The sequence below is a fragment of the Carcharodon carcharias genome, chromosome 1 (genome assembly GCF_017639515.1).
Source record: "Carcharodon carcharias isolate sCarCar2 chromosome 1, sCarCar2.pri, whole genome shotgun sequence".
NCBI lineage: Eukaryota > Metazoa > Chordata > Chondrichthyes > Lamniformes > Lamnidae > Carcharodon > Carcharodon carcharias.
This window is the reverse complement of record NC_054467.1, coordinates 100544089-100561137: the sequence shown is the minus strand read 5'-3', so window position 1 is coordinate 100561137 and position 17049 is coordinate 100544089. Positions and strand designations below refer to the sequence as shown.

At 43.3% G+C, this 17049-nt stretch overlaps 1 protein-coding gene across 2 annotated transcripts in view; it reads left to right on the top strand.

Annotated features, from left to right (window-relative positions):
* Positions 1-17049, top strand: part of rasgef1ba (RasGEF domain family, member 1Ba) — a 96247-nt gene that overhangs the window by 15490 nt on the left and 63708 nt on the right. Inside the window, exons 2-4 of one of the 2 annotated variants that reach the window (XM_041198857.1) lie at positions 7447-7629; positions 14623-14745; positions 15027-15164. In XM_041198857.1, the coding sequence (XP_041054791.1) occupies positions 7453-7629; positions 14623-14745; positions 15027-15164 (438 nt within the window). In that variant the 5' untranslated portion in view covers positions 7447-7452. Of the gene's footprint in view, positions 1-7440; positions 7630-14622; positions 14746-15026; positions 15165-17049 lie in introns of those variants that run through there. The other variant, XM_041198848.1, reaches the window with a different exon arrangement.

Below are 17049 nucleotides of genomic sequence, written 5' to 3'. Positions count from 1 at the left end.
ATCGTCCCCTTCATGCATTTAAACAATTTCCTTTTTAAGGCTTTTACTGAATCTATATCCATCACCCTAACAGGCAGCACATTCCAAATCCTAACCACTCATTGCATAAAAATGTTTTTCCTCACATCATCTCTGGTTCTTTTGTCACTTACCTCAAATTTTTGCCCTCTGGTTATCGACCCTTTGGACACTGTCTAAACTCTATCTAAACCCTTCATAATTTTAAACACTTATCAAATCTCCCCTTAGCCTTCCCTGCTGTGAGTAGAATACCTCCAGTTTCCTCAGTCTATCCACATAATTGTAATCCCTTATCCCTGGAACTATTCCAGTCAATCTCTTATGTATCCTCTCCAAAGTACTTCCTAAAGTGCGGTGCCCAGAACTGAACACAACACTTCAGCTTAATAACATTACCATTAAAGACCATTTAAGAAACCTGGCAGAAAATTTGCAGAAGAAAGGAAAATAAACATAAATGGCTATAATTTATTTAGGAAGGATTAAATAATAATGAGAATCTAAGCAGAGTGACAACCCAAAAAAGAGTCATTCAGCACATTCCTTTGCTTCCTTAGCTAGTTTTGTATCCATGCTGCTATTGCTCCTTCAATCCCTTGGGCTTCAATTTTGCTAAACAGCCTAATATGTAGCACTTTATCAAAAGCCTTTTGAAAGTTCATACACCAATATCAATTGCCTTACCCTCATCCATCCTCTCTATTATCTTATCAAAAGCTCAATGATGTTAGTGAAACAAAATTGCACTTAACAGATCTGTGCTGGCTTTCCATTATTAGTCCATGCTTGTCAAAATGGCTGTTAAATTTCTCCTGTTTTATTGTTTCCAAAAGCTTCCTCACCACCAACACAAAATGACTGCCCTGTAACTGCATGAACAAGGGTGTACATTTGCAATCCTCTATTTATCTGGCTTGACTATCTAAGGAGGATTGGAAGATTGTGGCCAATGCCTTCACAATTTCTACCTAACTCCCTCAGAAACCTAGAAGCTATCCAAACCGGTGACTTAGCTATTTTAAGTACTGCCTGCCTTTCTGGTATCACCTCTTTCTCTATTTTTATTTTATTCAGTAACCCAGCAACCTCATTTACCACAGTTTTGTCCAAATTCTCTTCCTTAGTAAAGACCCATGCCTTCTGCCTCCAACAATTAGTCTCCATCAAATCAGCCCCACCTCTTGTTGGGCAACCCTTTCACTGTTAGCGCACCTATAGAAGACTCCCTTTTATGTCAGCCATCAGTCTGTTCTCGTACTGTCTCTTCCCCTGTTGGGGCTAAAGGCTTGAAGTGGCAATGAAATTCAGTAAGCGTGAAGTAATACATTTTAGTAAGAATAATATTATTATAATAATTATATATTGAGTGGAAGGGACAGTGCTGTGAAAGAATGGAGGAATTTAAGTATATAGATTGACAGAACATAAAAGGCAAACCCCAGGTTGATAAAACTATAACTTAAGTTATTATAATTCTAGGCTTTATCACAAGCTGATGATAGAATATAAAAGCCATGAGGTAATGATGGCCCGATATAAATCCTTAATAAAATTTCAGATACAAAACTATATGCAGCAATGGGCTCCACAATATAGGAAGAATATTAAGGCTGCAAAATTGAACTACGTAACCCATGGTTTTGGTACCATGGGTGTCATTTTGGTATCAAAAATGGTGTCTGTGCCACGCACACACAACTCTGGTACAGCTCATGTAGAGCATCATTTGAGAGGGCATTAACATGGGTGCTAGGATTACGTGTGCTGGAAGTATGCAGAATATACAAATTATGGCATCATTCAGCTTGTAACACTGGTTTGACACCAGGTCTTCTATCTTTGACCTAGGTGCTCCAGCTAACCCCTCTCTTAAACATGCAAGACTGAACATGCCTTAAGCAGCCAAACCGCCCCCCACTCAACCATTCTGTTTAAAGGGATCATCAACAATTTACAGATTAGTTGCTGATTAATTTCTACTGGTTCTGTTTGAGTTTGTAGAAGTGCTTGGTGATTTGCAGAATTGGTTAAAGTTGCTGAAGTGACACTCAGTGGTGCTGCACTTGGAGAAGACCTTGGTTCTGAAATCAAATGTGCTGGTCAGGCAACTTTCTCCCAGTCATGGACACTGTAGTTACCATTGCTGTTGGGCTGCAGCACGACAGGGAGGTGGAACAAACGCAGCAAAGATGAGGGCGAGCTGCTCGCAAAGGGAGGAGGAGGAATGGGAAGGACTCTTGGCAGGAAGTCTTATCCATCTAGGGACTTCCAGGAGCATTTCATTTACCTTCGCCTAAGCCAGTGTGTGTTTTGTCTTTGTTTTATGGAGGAGGTACTCTCAGAACTCCTCACCTCTTGCAACCAGACCTGCAACTTCAGAGCAAGGATGGTGCTGCCTGTGGCTGTGAAGGTGACCCTGAACCTGAATTCCTTTGTGTTGGGACCCTTTCAGGTTGGAGTCAGTAACATCTGTAACATCTCCTAATTTGTCCTTTAAGGAAGGAAATCTGCCATCCTTACCTAGTCTGGCCTACATGTGACTCCAGATTAACAGCAATATGGTTGACTCTTAACTGCCCTCTGAAATAGCCTAGCAAGCCTCACAGTTCAGGGGCAATTAGGGATGGGCAACAAATGCTAGCCTTGCCAGTGATGCCCACATCCCATGAAAGAATAAACAAAAAAAACTTACCATCCTCTGTTACAGATCATCACAATGTCCTCCAGCCCATAATGCTGAAATAAAAACCACCATAAAACAACCAATTCAAACCAACTTCATCCAACAAATCATCCAAAATTTCATGCAAATATTAACTGATTACATAGGCAATAACAAGGGCAGAATATGGCAGTGCTTGGAGCTCAAATGCTGCCTCCTGAGAGAAGACAACATCTTATTGCTCCTTGGATCCACTGTCATCTCTCCCCTGCCCCCACCACCAGCGGGGTAGTACCTCAGCAATCCTAGTCTTCTGGAGGACCGTTGTTGGATTGCTGTGAGAGCCTGTGTGGCCCTTTGAGAACTGGGATCTGCTGCCAGTGTGGCAGTGGGCTGAACCTGCATGGCAACAAACTGAGATTTCATGGCATCAGTCTGAGCTTCCACTGCAGCCTTAAGTCATTGGGTAGCTTCTGCTAGTGCTCCAGTGGAAACTGAGACATAGGCCGCCAGCTGCTGCATCATGGTCCAGTCTGCAAGTGCTCTCATGGAGTTTGCCACCACTTCTACACCAGAAGGAATGGGCTTCAAGCTCTGTAAAGCCCTTTGCCTGATTGGTGCTGGACTCCTCCATGCCCCTTGACAATGACATCAGGCTTCCTGGCAGGCTTAGAGTCATAGAGTTATACCGCACAGAAACAGGCCCTTCGGCCCAACGTGTCCGTGCCGATTATCAAACACCTATTTGTTCTAATCCCATTTTCCAGCACTTGGCCCATAGCCCTGTATGCTATGGAGTTTCAAGTGCTCATCTAAATACTTCTTAAATGTTGTGAGGGTTCCTGTCTCTAACACCCCCTCAGGCAGTGCGTTCCAGATTCCAACCACCCTCTGGGTGAAAAAGTTTTTCTTCAAATCCCGTCTAAACCTCCTGCCCCTCACCTTAAATCTATGCCCCCTGGTTATTGACACTTCCGCTAAGGGGAGAAGTTTCTTCCTACCTACCTATCTATGCCCCTCATAATTTTGTACACCTTTATCAGGTGCACCCTCAGCCTTCTCTGCTCTAAGGAAAACAACCCTAGCCTATCCAGTCTCTTGGTCAATGCACCAACCATCTCAATGTGCATGTCCTTTGGAGTGCTTATCTGAGTCCTGTGCAGCAGAACTCGAGAGCAACCTTACTCTCAGTGGAACTGGCACTGCCCTTTCCTTTCCCTCGGTCCCAGTTGCAGGCTACCCTTGCTTGGTGACTCACCACGTACAGATTCCCTCAATGCTGCCCTCTAAGGTAGTTGCAGTTCCCATATCTGAGCTGGTGGCTGCAAGTGTGAGAATGAGTGACAATGTTGCTTCCTCATTAATCTCTTGTTTTTCTTTTTATTTCACACTCCCACACCAGTGCTTGAGGAGGTGGCAGTTCTTGGGTATTTGAAAGGAGAAAGACACAAGGATACGGTTGGGGTAAGAGAAGGGAGGAAAAGCAAGAGGTGCATGCTCACACCATCTGCAACTTGTAAAACACAAGAGATTGTGGGATGAGGGAGAGATAGGATGTGAGGAAGGTGGATTAGGTAGGAGCATAATGTCATCCTCTATGGTTTCAGGCCCACCACTAGCCACAGTCTCTGTTTTGACAGCTCCAATAATGACCAGCATCACCTCTTCCATGGTTGTAAGGACATGCATTGGTGGTTGTCGACTGCTGCTTGGGGTTATGTGCCACCATGTCTTGCAAGAGAGAGAGGGAAGTGTGTCAGTGAGTGTGAAGCAATATGTTTGGGTGATGTGCCTGTCACAGATGAACAGTTGGCAGTAAGTGGAGGCTGGGCAATGTGAGTGTCGGCTTGCAGCAGTGCTGAGTGTAGGAAGGTGAAGGGAACCTATGAATGTTAGATATGAGTCATAATTGATGTATCTGAGTGAAGGGGATGTGGTGAATGGAGCAGTGTGTGTGAGGCTAGTAGTTCAATTGTAGGAAAAGGCATGTGCAGATGCATTCACTAAGATTAACCACTTGTAAAGTCAATGAACCTTTTGTGGTGCTGCATCCATCCTGCCATTGACCATAAAGGCTATCTACTCCCACTGCTTTCGTACTGTCTGTCTATCTTCTTTCCTGGTCCTCTGAGGAAAGAGGATTTCTTTCCCCCTGTCCACCTCCTGCACCAAGGCCTCCAGCGCCGCATCAGAGAACATTGGAGCACCGGCTCTGGACTTTTGCATCATTTCTGCTTGTCCTCCTGCTCAAAGACTGTTCTCTAACCTGTTTCGGCACATGCTGCAGCCAAAGTGTGCCTTCCTTTAAGAATTGCAGTTTGACTTTAAGTAGTGCAGACCGGCTTTATGTGCTGCCAGCTTCGCATGAACCTCGCGATGAGCTACATGCTACTATCCTGTAAATTCTCAGGCAGCACCAAGTTTGCATGCTGCCTGCATCACCACGAACCGGCATGGGTTACTCCCATGTCACAATCTCAATGCACATTTCAGGCCTTCTCCAGTTTCTCCCCTGAGACTTTAGTGAGGATATCACTTGTCAACTTCTTAACGTGGATTCACTTGGATTCCGCATACCAGGAAATACAAATATGAGGAATGGCTTTAACCCTGACCGTGCCAATTCAAACCAATTCCAATTTGTTACACAAAACGTTACTTAAGCACACCGCAGTTCTTCATTGTGTTTTAATGTTTTAATGAATAGTAGGGATTGAAAGGTGATCGTCACCTGATTTAACCTGCACAATTTTCCATTTAATTTCCTGCCCCTGTGGTCTTCCCGGGCTATCTGTTTCTTTCACGAGGTTAGGCAAACAATATGCTCCCAGCCCTCTATTAACCTTTATCAAGGTTAAAAGATAGTTGTGCATGAGGAAGCTCCTTCTTAATTCATTCATCCAGAAAACTCTTAAATTCTACCCATTGCAGATCCAGTTAAGTCTTAGGTGGATTCAGTTACCTCCACAACTTTATCTGAGAGAGCATTCCATGTATTGATCTCCATTGTGTGAAGCAGATTTTCCTGATAATAGTCCTAAATGTGCTCTTTACCACTTTGACACTGTGTCCCATTTTTCCACTCCTGTGATTTAATTGAAAGCCATATTTTGGAATTGCTTTTTCATTTTGTTTTCCATTTAAACAGGCTCTAGGAGGTCAGCTCTCCTTTCAAGGCTAAAAGCTGCAATTTTCCCCAGCCTTTCCTCTTAATTCCAATCCCTCCTTCTGAAGAAGTATCTGGCTTATTCTTGTTCCTGCTCTTTAGTGACATTGCTGAGAACAGGAACTCATTTGAATGGAGGATTTTACCTGTACACAGCTACTCTGTGGTGACACCTGCTGGTGTGACATTGCACTGTACGAGAATAAATTATCGTGGTCAATTTAAAATTAGATTCAAAACTGTAACAGGAATATTACAGCAACACAGTGTTTCAGACAAGTTACCTTTGAAAGATTTCCAATAATGTGGTCAACTCACACCTATTATCATTAGATTTATCAATGATTTTGCTGACAGGTTTGAAAAAACTTTTAAAAAGCTGACAGGGTTTACAATGCAAAGCATAAGATGTGGTGTTTAATAAACTACATTTCCTAGAAATATGCCACATTCTAAATACGCTAAACCTCAGAGTGCAAGCTGGATGCACCTAACTCAAGGGTGGGAATTTTACACTGGGAAGCCAATGATTTGAACTCTGTGCAAGTGGTTGAGTTCTGAATGAGCTAAAGTCTTGCCCAATATGTATGACTGCTAATCAATCAATGCCACATTTCTACTGTTATTTAATATTATTTAATTATTTATTAATACCTGGCCATATTAGGTATTCTCAGAGTTTTATTTTGGTTAACAGACAACTTGTTTTTTATGGGGATGTGGTGTGGGTGGCAAAGATTTAAGTAAAGAAGAGTAAAAATTGGGGACTGGCTGCTGTTGGGTTGCAGGCTGCCTATTTGCTCCTTATCCTCGCCCTATACATTCCGGACTTGATTGAAATTAAGTGCACGTGGACAGTTTCTACTGTTACAAAGCAGTTTCATGCAGAGGGAAGGCTGAGTCAATGGACGGAATTGTCCTCGGAATGGTGGAACTCCTATCTGACCTCCATCGCCACTGGAACCCTGACCCAGGGGTTCCTGGGTCAGAGTTCACACCTTATGCAAAGTGATGACCTGTCAGGTTTTTTGAGGAATCTGTCATTGCCCCGTCTTTCAGTCCCCCCACAGCGCTGTAGCAGACCACTGCCCACGTAGCACACAAGAAATAGCTGAGCAGTAAAGGACCAGAAGAGCCAAAAAGGTCTGGAGACTGGCACCTTGCGAGACATCTTATGCAGTAAGATAAGTGAGTGCAAGATTGGAGCGGGTGAAAAATGCTCCGAGGCCCCATTCATCCATGACATGGTGGGAAGGAGAGGTTCCTTAGGTCGCTTCCTAGGATAAGGGCGTGAAGTGGCAGTAAAAGGGGGCATACAGGAGGAAAATCGGCTTTAAATGCAGCTCTCCTCCTTCCCCTTCCAATTTACATGTGGTCAGGAACGGCACAAAAAGTGGTGGTCCTGACGAGGGCAGAAGATATAAATCCTGGTCAGAGCATTGAGGCAGTGGTAAGCAGGGCTGTAAGGAGAATAATGGCTGTGAACCAGGTTTCAGTTTCACAGGAAATTCAGCCTGACTGTAACATCACTAATAAGTAACATGACCTCTGCCTTGATTGGTAAACTATTGACTCTCTGTGTTCTTCTGAAATGCAGGAAAGCATGCCACAAACGCCAACCTTTGCAGCGATGTTTAACAGCAGTGGTTACAGCCGACATCTGTACTCATCCAGAGAAGAGAATTGTGGAGGTCTATTTTACCATGACAACAACCTTGTGTCAGGGTCTCTGGAGGCACTGATCCAACACCTTGTGCCTACAGTGGACTACTATCCTGATGTATGTATAACTCAGCTGTGTCTGTATACGCTTCATAGAGGAATTGTTTTGCATGAAAATGTGTGCCAACAGAAAATTTGATTATGTTAAATCTTCATCATGGCACAGTGGCACAGAAGTAATTTGGCCTTTAGCACTGATCAAAGCAGAAGATGTGAAGCAGCCAAAGTATCCTGAGTCTTTTGCTTTCTCTGCTAGCAGCTTGAGTAAGTATGGCAGACAGCCCCCTTTGTGATGGAGACTTTGGTTTTCCTGTCCCAAAAAAAAGCTGATTTCAAGAACAGGCCGTTGGTGTAAAACACACTCATGTTGTAGCTTAAAGTAAAAATGGATAGAAAAAGTCTCACTCAACAGAAGTCCAACACTGTGTCGCGTAGATTTTTAAACTTTTCTGTAAAGCTGACAGGATTATTGTGATGGGGGAATTATGAATTTCGCTTTGAGGCAAATATGAAAATTTTTGTACCTCTTGGTTGATATTTCTGGGCAGACATACAAGCATTTCATTTGGAGAAGAGTAGCATCTTTTTCTCTGAGCATTATTTGCTCAATATTTTTCATGTATCGAGTTGCTTGGGAGCTTTGCTGGGGGAGAAGAAAAACAATAGATGCGCGTAGACAGCAAGGTAATTTTAAAAAATAGTGGAAACTGCAGAGATGCAGAAGAGCTCAGTGTTCTATCAAAACTTCCTTTTATATCTCAATATTCATGATGATCAAAAACTAATTAGGAAGTTACCTAGTTTTGCTTTTGACATCCTGCAGAGTGCAAAATGGTAATTAGCGCAGAGTGAAGGCTGTGAATCAGCATGTCTGTATTATTAATATACATTAGGCATAAATGTTTAATGCCAGCTCGGCAAATGCAAATTTCTGTGTTAGATTTGTGATTTAGATTTTGTTGTTACTAATCTGAGAGAATGCCTTTAACTGCATTGTTCAACAACAAATTATGCAGAGTTAATTTTTCAGAAATCATATAATGTTACACTGTAGTATTATTATACAGGAACATATGTAATAGGAGTAGGAGTTGGCCATTCGGCCCATTGGGCCTGCTCCACCATTCAACTAGATTATGACTGATCTTTACCTCAATGCCATTTTCCCACACTATCCCCATATCCCTTGATGTCTTTAATATCTAGAAACATATCAATCTCTGTCTAGAACATACTGAATGACTGAGCCTCCACAGCCCTCTGAGGTTGAGAATTCTGAAGATTTACCAACCTCTGAATGAAGAAATTCCTCCTCATATCAGTTCTTCAGTGCCCTACCTCTATTTCTGAGACTGCCCCTGGTTCCAAATGCCTAGCCAGAGGAAACATCCTTCCTGCATCTTACAAGCCCTGTAAGAATTTTGTATGTTTAAATGAGATCACCTCTCATTCTTCTAAACTCCAGGGAATATAGGCCCAGTTTCCTCAATCTCTCCTCATAGGGCAGTCCCGCCATCCCAAGAATCAATCTGGTGAACCTTTGTTGCACTCCCTCTCTGGCAAGTATATCCTTCCTTAGATAAGGAGAACAAAACTGCACACAGTACTCCAGATGTGGTTTCACCAAGGCTCTATTCAACTGTAGCAAGACTTCCTTATTCCTGTTCTCAAATTGCCTTGCAATAAAAGCTAATATACCATTTGCCTTCCTAATTGCTCACTGCACCTGCATGTTAGCTTTTAGTGACATATGAACAAGGACACCCATGTTCCTTTGGACACAACACTTCCCAATCTCTCCCCATTTAAGAAATACTCTACTTTTCTGTTTTTCTACCAAAGTCAATAACTTATATTTTACCACATTATACCCCATCTGCAATGTTCATGCCCACTGACTTAGCCTGCCCAAATCCCCTTGCAGCCTCTGCATCCTCCTCACAATTCACATTCCTACCTAATTTTGTGTCATCAGCAAACTTGAAAATATTACATTTGGTCCCCACGTCCAAATCATTGATATAGATTCTGAATAGCTGGGGCCCAAGCACTGATCCTTGCGGTACCCCACTAGTAACAGCCTGCCAACCTGAAAATGACCTGTTTATTCCTATTCTCTGTTTTCTGCTCGTTAACCAATTCTCAATTCATGTCAATATATTTGTTTATTAACCTCTTGAGTGTGACCTTATTGGAAGCCTTCTGAAAATCCAAATACACCACATCCACTGGTTCCCCCTTATCTATTCTGCTAGTTACTCATAAAACTCCAACAGGCTTGTCAACCATGATTTCCCTTTCATAATTTCATGTTGACTCTGTCAAATCCTACCATTATTTTCTACCATTATTAGTGTCCAGTTATACATCCTTTATAATCGACACTAGTATTTCCCTCCTACTGATGCCAGGCTTATAGTTCTGTAGTTCTCTGTTTTCCCTCTCTCTCCTTTCTTAAACAGAGAGGTTACATTTGCCACATACCAGTCTACAGGAACTGTTCCAGAATCTATAACATTTTGGAAGATGACCACCATTGCATCCGCTATCTCTACAACCTCTTTCAACGCTCTGGGTCCTGGGGATTTATCAACTTTCAATCCCTTTAATCTCTTCAGTACTACTTTTTTTACTAATGCTAATTTCTTCTCACTAGCCGCTTGGTTCTGTAGTATTGCTGGAGGGGAGGGATGGGTAGGAAGGAAGGGGTTTTTCGACCTTAGGGGGCAGTCCCTCCCCGATCGACAAAGGGCTGCCTGGAAGATCAACCCCCCCCCGCCACCTTCCCCGCCCTTTGATGAACCTTCGGGCTGCCTGCTCCTACTTGACTGGCCACACCAAATGTTTTACAGCATGGGCAGTGTATTATTAGGATCAGTTGGCTTGATAACAAGCTTAATTAATCCTTGATTACTTATTTGAATATGTTGGTTGCCCCCCACCCCTCCACATTATGGGGGCGAGCTTGGGTGGGCAGGAAGGTGACGGGGGTTGGGGGATGGGGGGGGGTCAACCGCCCTATTTTCCATACCTCCCTGCACCCAAAACACATCTGGTGGGGGCACATAAAATACAGCTCAAAGTATTTGTTTAGTTTCTCTACCATTTTTCTGTAGTATACTGAGGTGAGAAACGAGGACCAGTCACTGAGAAATTCTGAAGAAATATTACTGTCTAAGAGCCTAATCGTTTCTGATTTTTGTTGTTGGTTTGATTCACTGCACATCTAAAGACTTTTTATGTTGTCATTGTTGAATCAGAGGCTCTAGAGGTCACTCGGAGGTATTCAAGTAACATTCACACCATACAACCGCTAGACAATGACCATCTCCAACAGGAGAGACACCGATCACACCTCCCCCAATAATATTAATGGCATTACCATTGTCAAAACCTCCACCATCAACATTCTGGATGTCACCATTGACCAGAAACTTAACTGGACCAGCCACATAAATATTGGAGCTACAAGAGATGATCAGAGGCTAGAAAATCAACAGCAAATAACTCACCTCCTGATTTCCCACAGCCCGTCCACCACTTCCAAGGCTCAAATCAGGAGTGTGATGGAACACTCTCCTCTTGCTAACATGAGTACAGCTCCAACACTCAAGGAACCCAACACGATCAGGACAAAGCAACCTTGATTGGCAGCCCATCCACCATCTTAAATATTCACTTCCTCCACCACTGGCAGATGCGCTGCAGCAACTTGTCAAGCCTCCTTTGACAACACTTTCCAAAATCTGCAACCTCTGCCACCTAGAGGGAAAAGGGAAGCTGTTACATGTGTCATGTTTCAGTACAGTATGAACTCTCAGTCAATACTGCATACTTTTCAAAACCACAAAGGCTACAAAAAGATGCCCACCCAAGGATCACCTGACTTCTCTTGTGGCTTAAAACAGTCCCCCGTCTCAAGGGAGAACAAAAGGAGCCTTTCAGACTGATGTTGACTCAATGAATAGAGTCGTCTGCTCCCATTTGTGAGGGTTTCATAGTGGGTGGGAGCAGAAAATATCGGGAGATCGCAAAAATTGGTTTCACAAAATTGTAAAACCAGCTAGTAATTGTCCGCTCCTCCCATCAATGGTGGGCCGCTTCCCCCATCGCCGCATGTTGGGAACCTAATTTCAATACTTTAGCATCTCATAATAAACCCTGCTCGCCGGAATCATCCCCCCACGCTGGATCATCTGGTCACTTCATGCTAACGTGTTTCACAACCTTACAAAAGCGATGTGCACCTGGCGAGCTGCACTTCGCTCAGGACTTCGAAGTTCTTTTGCCTACCTTACTTCAGGCAGCACTCGCGGTCATCGGCACCAGGCTTCGCAGGCAGCTTGGGGGAGGGGGAGAAGTGGCCTTGGGCAAGGGAAGAGGCTGCAGGGTAAGGGCTGTACTGGGGAAAGGGGAGTGTCCCAAGTTGTGTGTGGGGGGACAAGTTTATCCGTGCAAGAGGCCTCAAGATGGTGAGGGCTGAGGAGGCAGGCTCCAGAGGAGATGAGGCCAGATGGAGAATTGAGGGTGTGTGTGAGAGAGTGAGTGATGATGTTCTTTGAGCAGGCAGTGAATGAGATGCCAGTGACTGTGTGAGTTTCTGCACTGGATGGCCAATCTCTTCTTGCAGTGTTGGCACTGACCACCACTACCACCGCCTCCCAAGCTGGCGTGTTGAGCTAGCTGGACCTCCTGCGGCCAGAACAGGGGTGGAGGACATCACAGTGGGCCTCCAAAAGCCATTCCAGTGATGGGTCACAACTCATTTTGGCTTTCAGGGCCATGTTTTCACTGGAGCAGTCCTAGGCTGCATGCATTGAGAACTGTGTGCGTGGCTGCCTTTTAGATATGGCACCCAGAGTGAGGAAACGGTGAAGTGGGTGATTCAGAGGCTGTCTGCCAGCGAGATGGCGTGTTTCTTGTAACTGCATAATTAAGGAAGTGGAAAGCGGACAATACAGTGTGAAAATGTTGTTTTTCACTACCGCACTTAGTGCAATTCTTGGATGATTCCACCCAAAGTCTTTTTCCTGAAATTAATTCAAAAGGGTAATTTTGATTTGAATGGATCATTCAAACACAAAGACACTTACTGTCTTAAACTCTCCCAGTATTAAAGTCATTACATAGGATGTATAATTGACCTGGCCACCCACCATATTTGGAAAAGGACTTTGGACTTGTAACAGGTCCTATGGTGAGACAGCCATATTTGTGGTCTGTTTTTAATGCAGCAATTATAAGCTCTGCAGAGGCAGAGAAACCATTGGAAAACCATTGAACTAGCTACAATCAACTAAGCCGTAAAGGTAATAAAGAACAATACCTTGAAGGTGGAAGAAGGACTCTCCCCAACCTTTCCTGACTTAAAGTTCACCTGAGAACCATCCTCATAGAAATTCAAATACAAAAAGCCTCGGAGCTTACTACAGAGAAACCTCTGTTTACAAGACCATCACTTCAGCTAAACGCATCAACTCATCTAAGAAACTACAGGCCTGCCATGAATGAGAGACTGAGACAAACATACTTTGTAATTGTATTGTTTTTACGTCTTCTGTATCTAGTCTTTGTGGTAGTGATAGCGTGTGTGAGTCGAGTGAGTGAGACGTCGTATTTTTAAACCTCTGGGCAAGTGTGGGATAATAAGCAGCCTTCTGTATTTTAAAACTCACAAAAAGGCTTGCTGCTGGGATTATTTAAATTGGGCCAACCACTCTGAGAGTAAGAAAATAAACACACCTTAATACATCGATCACAGAAAGCGAGAAAATGCATGAAATTCTGTCCGTGACAAATGGGAACGCCAACACCTGCAGCTTCCGTTCCAAGCCACACACCATCCTTACTTAGAACTACATCACTGTTCCTTCACTGTCTCTGGGTAAAAACCCTGGAACTCCCTTCCTGACAGCACTGTGAATGTGCCTTCACCACATGGGCTACAGTGGTTCAATAAGGTGGCTAATATCCATCTTCTCGAGGCAATTAGAGCTGGGCAATAGCTCTAGCCAGCGACGTCCAGATTCTGAGACTGAATAAGAAAATTGCATGTTCTGGATTCTTAATGCACTGTGCCACTGATTGTTAGATGGTAGGTTTATACCTCCTATTCTGCATGGAAAGAGTCACCAAATTCTACCATGTCGCTGTGACACCAAGGCGCAAGATTTTTCTCAAGAGAAATTGAAATTTTAAAAAGGAAATAGAAACCCTCGGAGGAGGCACCCTCACTCTCTCAGCTGCTTATGGTGAATGGACAGGAAGGAGAAAAAGCACAGTACATTCTAACTCCTTCCAAGCTTTGTTTTCAAGATTTTGGCTTAATATTTAGTTTATTTTATAATTTCTATCATTTCTGTGAAACGATGATGAGTGCAGCAGCCTTTATAAACCATTGGGCAGAGATTTCACTGAACTGACTTGCAGGGATGGAGTCTGTCATAAAGTTGGGGGAAACTGGCCATTCTGGATCCCACTGCCTGCCGCCTGTCCCCTGCCACTCCCCCCTGCTGTGGTGTTTCAACTTGTGGGATGGGATTCAAGATCTGGGGCTGGTTGGGGGGAGACTTGGAGGCCTATCTCAACAGGAAACCATTTTTCAGAGGGGGTTGCATTTTTGGAGGCCCCTCCGACAGGCCTTGGATCTAAGGGGTAAATGTGATGGCAATTATTTCCTGAATCCACAAAGTCCTTGACTTGAGGGAGCTGCCATGTGCTGCACTGTTCAGGAAACCCAGTCGACAGCTGCTAAAGCACAAAGCGGCCTCATTATTTTATTTAAAGTTGAGGACAACTCCTTGAATTGTTTTGGCTGCCTACTCAGCTTCTGACCCCAGGAAAGCCATAATTAGGAAGGCTGGAGGCCAGTTTCTGAAGCAGATTTCTGAGACCTTTACATCCCATACCCACCCGACCCAAAGCTTCACATTTTCATTCAGTTAGAACTTCCCCCATTGTCTCCAAACGAAAACCTGTTACAGACGAGAATAGTTAAACAAAATTAAAACTGTAATTCTTTGTGTGAGCTTTTCTTGCCTTTCTCTTACAGAGAACATACGTATTTACTTTTCTGCTCAGCTCACGTCTTTTCATCCGGCCATATGAGCTCCTAGCAAAGGTTTGCCTCATGTGCATTGAGCAACAGAGACTGAATGAGGCCATTTTAGATAAGGTGAGATTGTCAAGGGAGGCTTTTTATTTGCCTAAGACTGATGATTTTGTGAATACTGACAAAAGAGCACGTTCGTGAGTCTTTCCTCTCATGATTAATGGAATAAGGGTTCCATCTATGTGCTGTGAGTGATTTCTTCTGTTAATTTTTAATGAAGGAAGGAATCTTCAATGTCTTACAATTAGACATTGCCAGTGTTGTTCTTTAGATGAAATAAATGTTATTACACAACTTGCATTTCAATCTATCATAATCAAATACAGTTTTCTGACTGATTCTAGGCCAAAATAAGAAAATTTGCACCAAAAATAGTGCAGCTATTGGCCGAATGGACTGAGACATTTCCCTATGATTTTCGAGATGAGAGGATGATGAGAAACCTAAAGGACATGACACACAAGATAGCTACTTTGGATGAGGTTAGTCATTTGAAAACAGCACCTCATTTATGTTTGAATTATTAGGAATAGTTAATGGTGGATGCATGATGTTTCCAGTGAGGAGTAAAAGAAAACACCAACCTGAATAAATAAAACAAATAACTGGAAGAAATGGGAATTGAATCCAAACAGGTGACAGATTTATAGCTCATATCCACATGGTTTATTGCTAATTCTGTCATTTATGCATAACCATAATTACCATGTTCATGCTAGGAGCATCAGGCACTGTATGATTAAATCCAACAAAACTAATTTAGCTAAGTACTGACTTTTTTTCAGAAATGTATTTCTTACTTCCGAAGAAAGTCTAGACACAGGTTTCCATCGTCTTGTTTTGAAGTGTAGCATTAGTTGTTAAGTATTTAAATACATGTTGATCAGTTTGGTGTGTGCATGGAGTTACTGGCTCCAATATGTACAGCTGCAGATTACAAAGGTAGGGCGGAGTTTCAGATGAGAACCTTGCAAGCTTTGAAGTTTTAACTCACGCAGCATGCAACTTTTCTCCTTGAGGTTTCCTGTTCAGTCAAGGAGGGAGGATTCCAGAACAGGCTACAGGAGCAGGCAGGGAGCCTGCAGCTGTTGTGGGATCTGGGGATGGTGTCTGGGTGTCTGATCCACAACCCTAGGCGCGGTAGGGGTGTCTGATCCCTGAGCCAAGGGGTCTTTGCATGGGTTGAGAGTTGGGGGAAGCACACTTACTCCTTCTGGCCCACAAGCAGTGCTGTAAAAGCACTTACCATCTCCCTAAAGTCATCTTCGCTTCCCTTCAGCTCTCGGGTTTCCTGAGGCCTGAGAAACCTGGCCGGTCACTTAAATTAGAGGCTGCCAGCTTCTTTAAAACATTTAAATTGTCAGCCTGCTGCTGGAAGCAGTTTAATTGCTTCCTTTTGTTTTACTTCCATTGAAACCAGAAGTGGGCAGGTTGCAGATGGGTTAAAAAATGTACAATTTTAGGATCTGACCAACCACAACCAACCCATTTTTGGGTTTAAAATTCACCACATTATCTCTCAGAAATGAAATGGCCTTGAATTAAACAAAGGGATGCATTTGAAAAGCATGACACTTCACATATTTTGCAGTGGAAGATTAGCAATAAAAATGGTGCTTATGGATTGGTGGTGATTTATACTAGAGATGATGACCATTGGCTGAAGTACAATCCTGGTTTTGGAACCATGTTTTTCTTAACTACAGCACAGCATTAAAATGCCACATTGCCTGTGTTCAAAATATTGAGCTGCACCAGCTTACCTTTTCTAATTCATCCATGGGGCATGGGTCTCCCAAATTCATGCATATCTTTCCCAGAATGTAATGTTCGAATCCCTCTAATTAGGTTTCCGTCCCTGCCACAGTATTGAAACAACTCTTAGTAACGTCACATAGCCATCCTATGTAACATCCTCCTTGTCCTTCTTGTCCTGTCTCTAGCCTTTGACACAGTTGACCACAGCACCTTCCTCCAGCACCTCTCCACTGTTGTCCAGCTGGGTGGGACTGCATTCGTCTTGTCCCATCTTTATCTATCAAATAGTACCCAAAATATCACTCGCAGTAGCTTCTCTTCCTGCTCCCACACTGCCCAAGGACATATCCTTGCCCCCCTTGCGTTTCTTATCTGCAAGCCGCCCCTCAACGACATTATCTGGAAACACATCAGTTTCCACATGAATCCTGACAACACCCAACTCTATCTCACCACCATCTCTAGACCTTCCCCCCAATGTCTTTAAATTGTCAGACTGCTTTGCCGACATCCAGTACTGGATTAGCAGAAATTTTCGCCAGTTAATTTTTTTTCAATATTCATTTACGGGATGTAGGCGTTGCTGGCTAGGCCAGCATTTATTTCCCA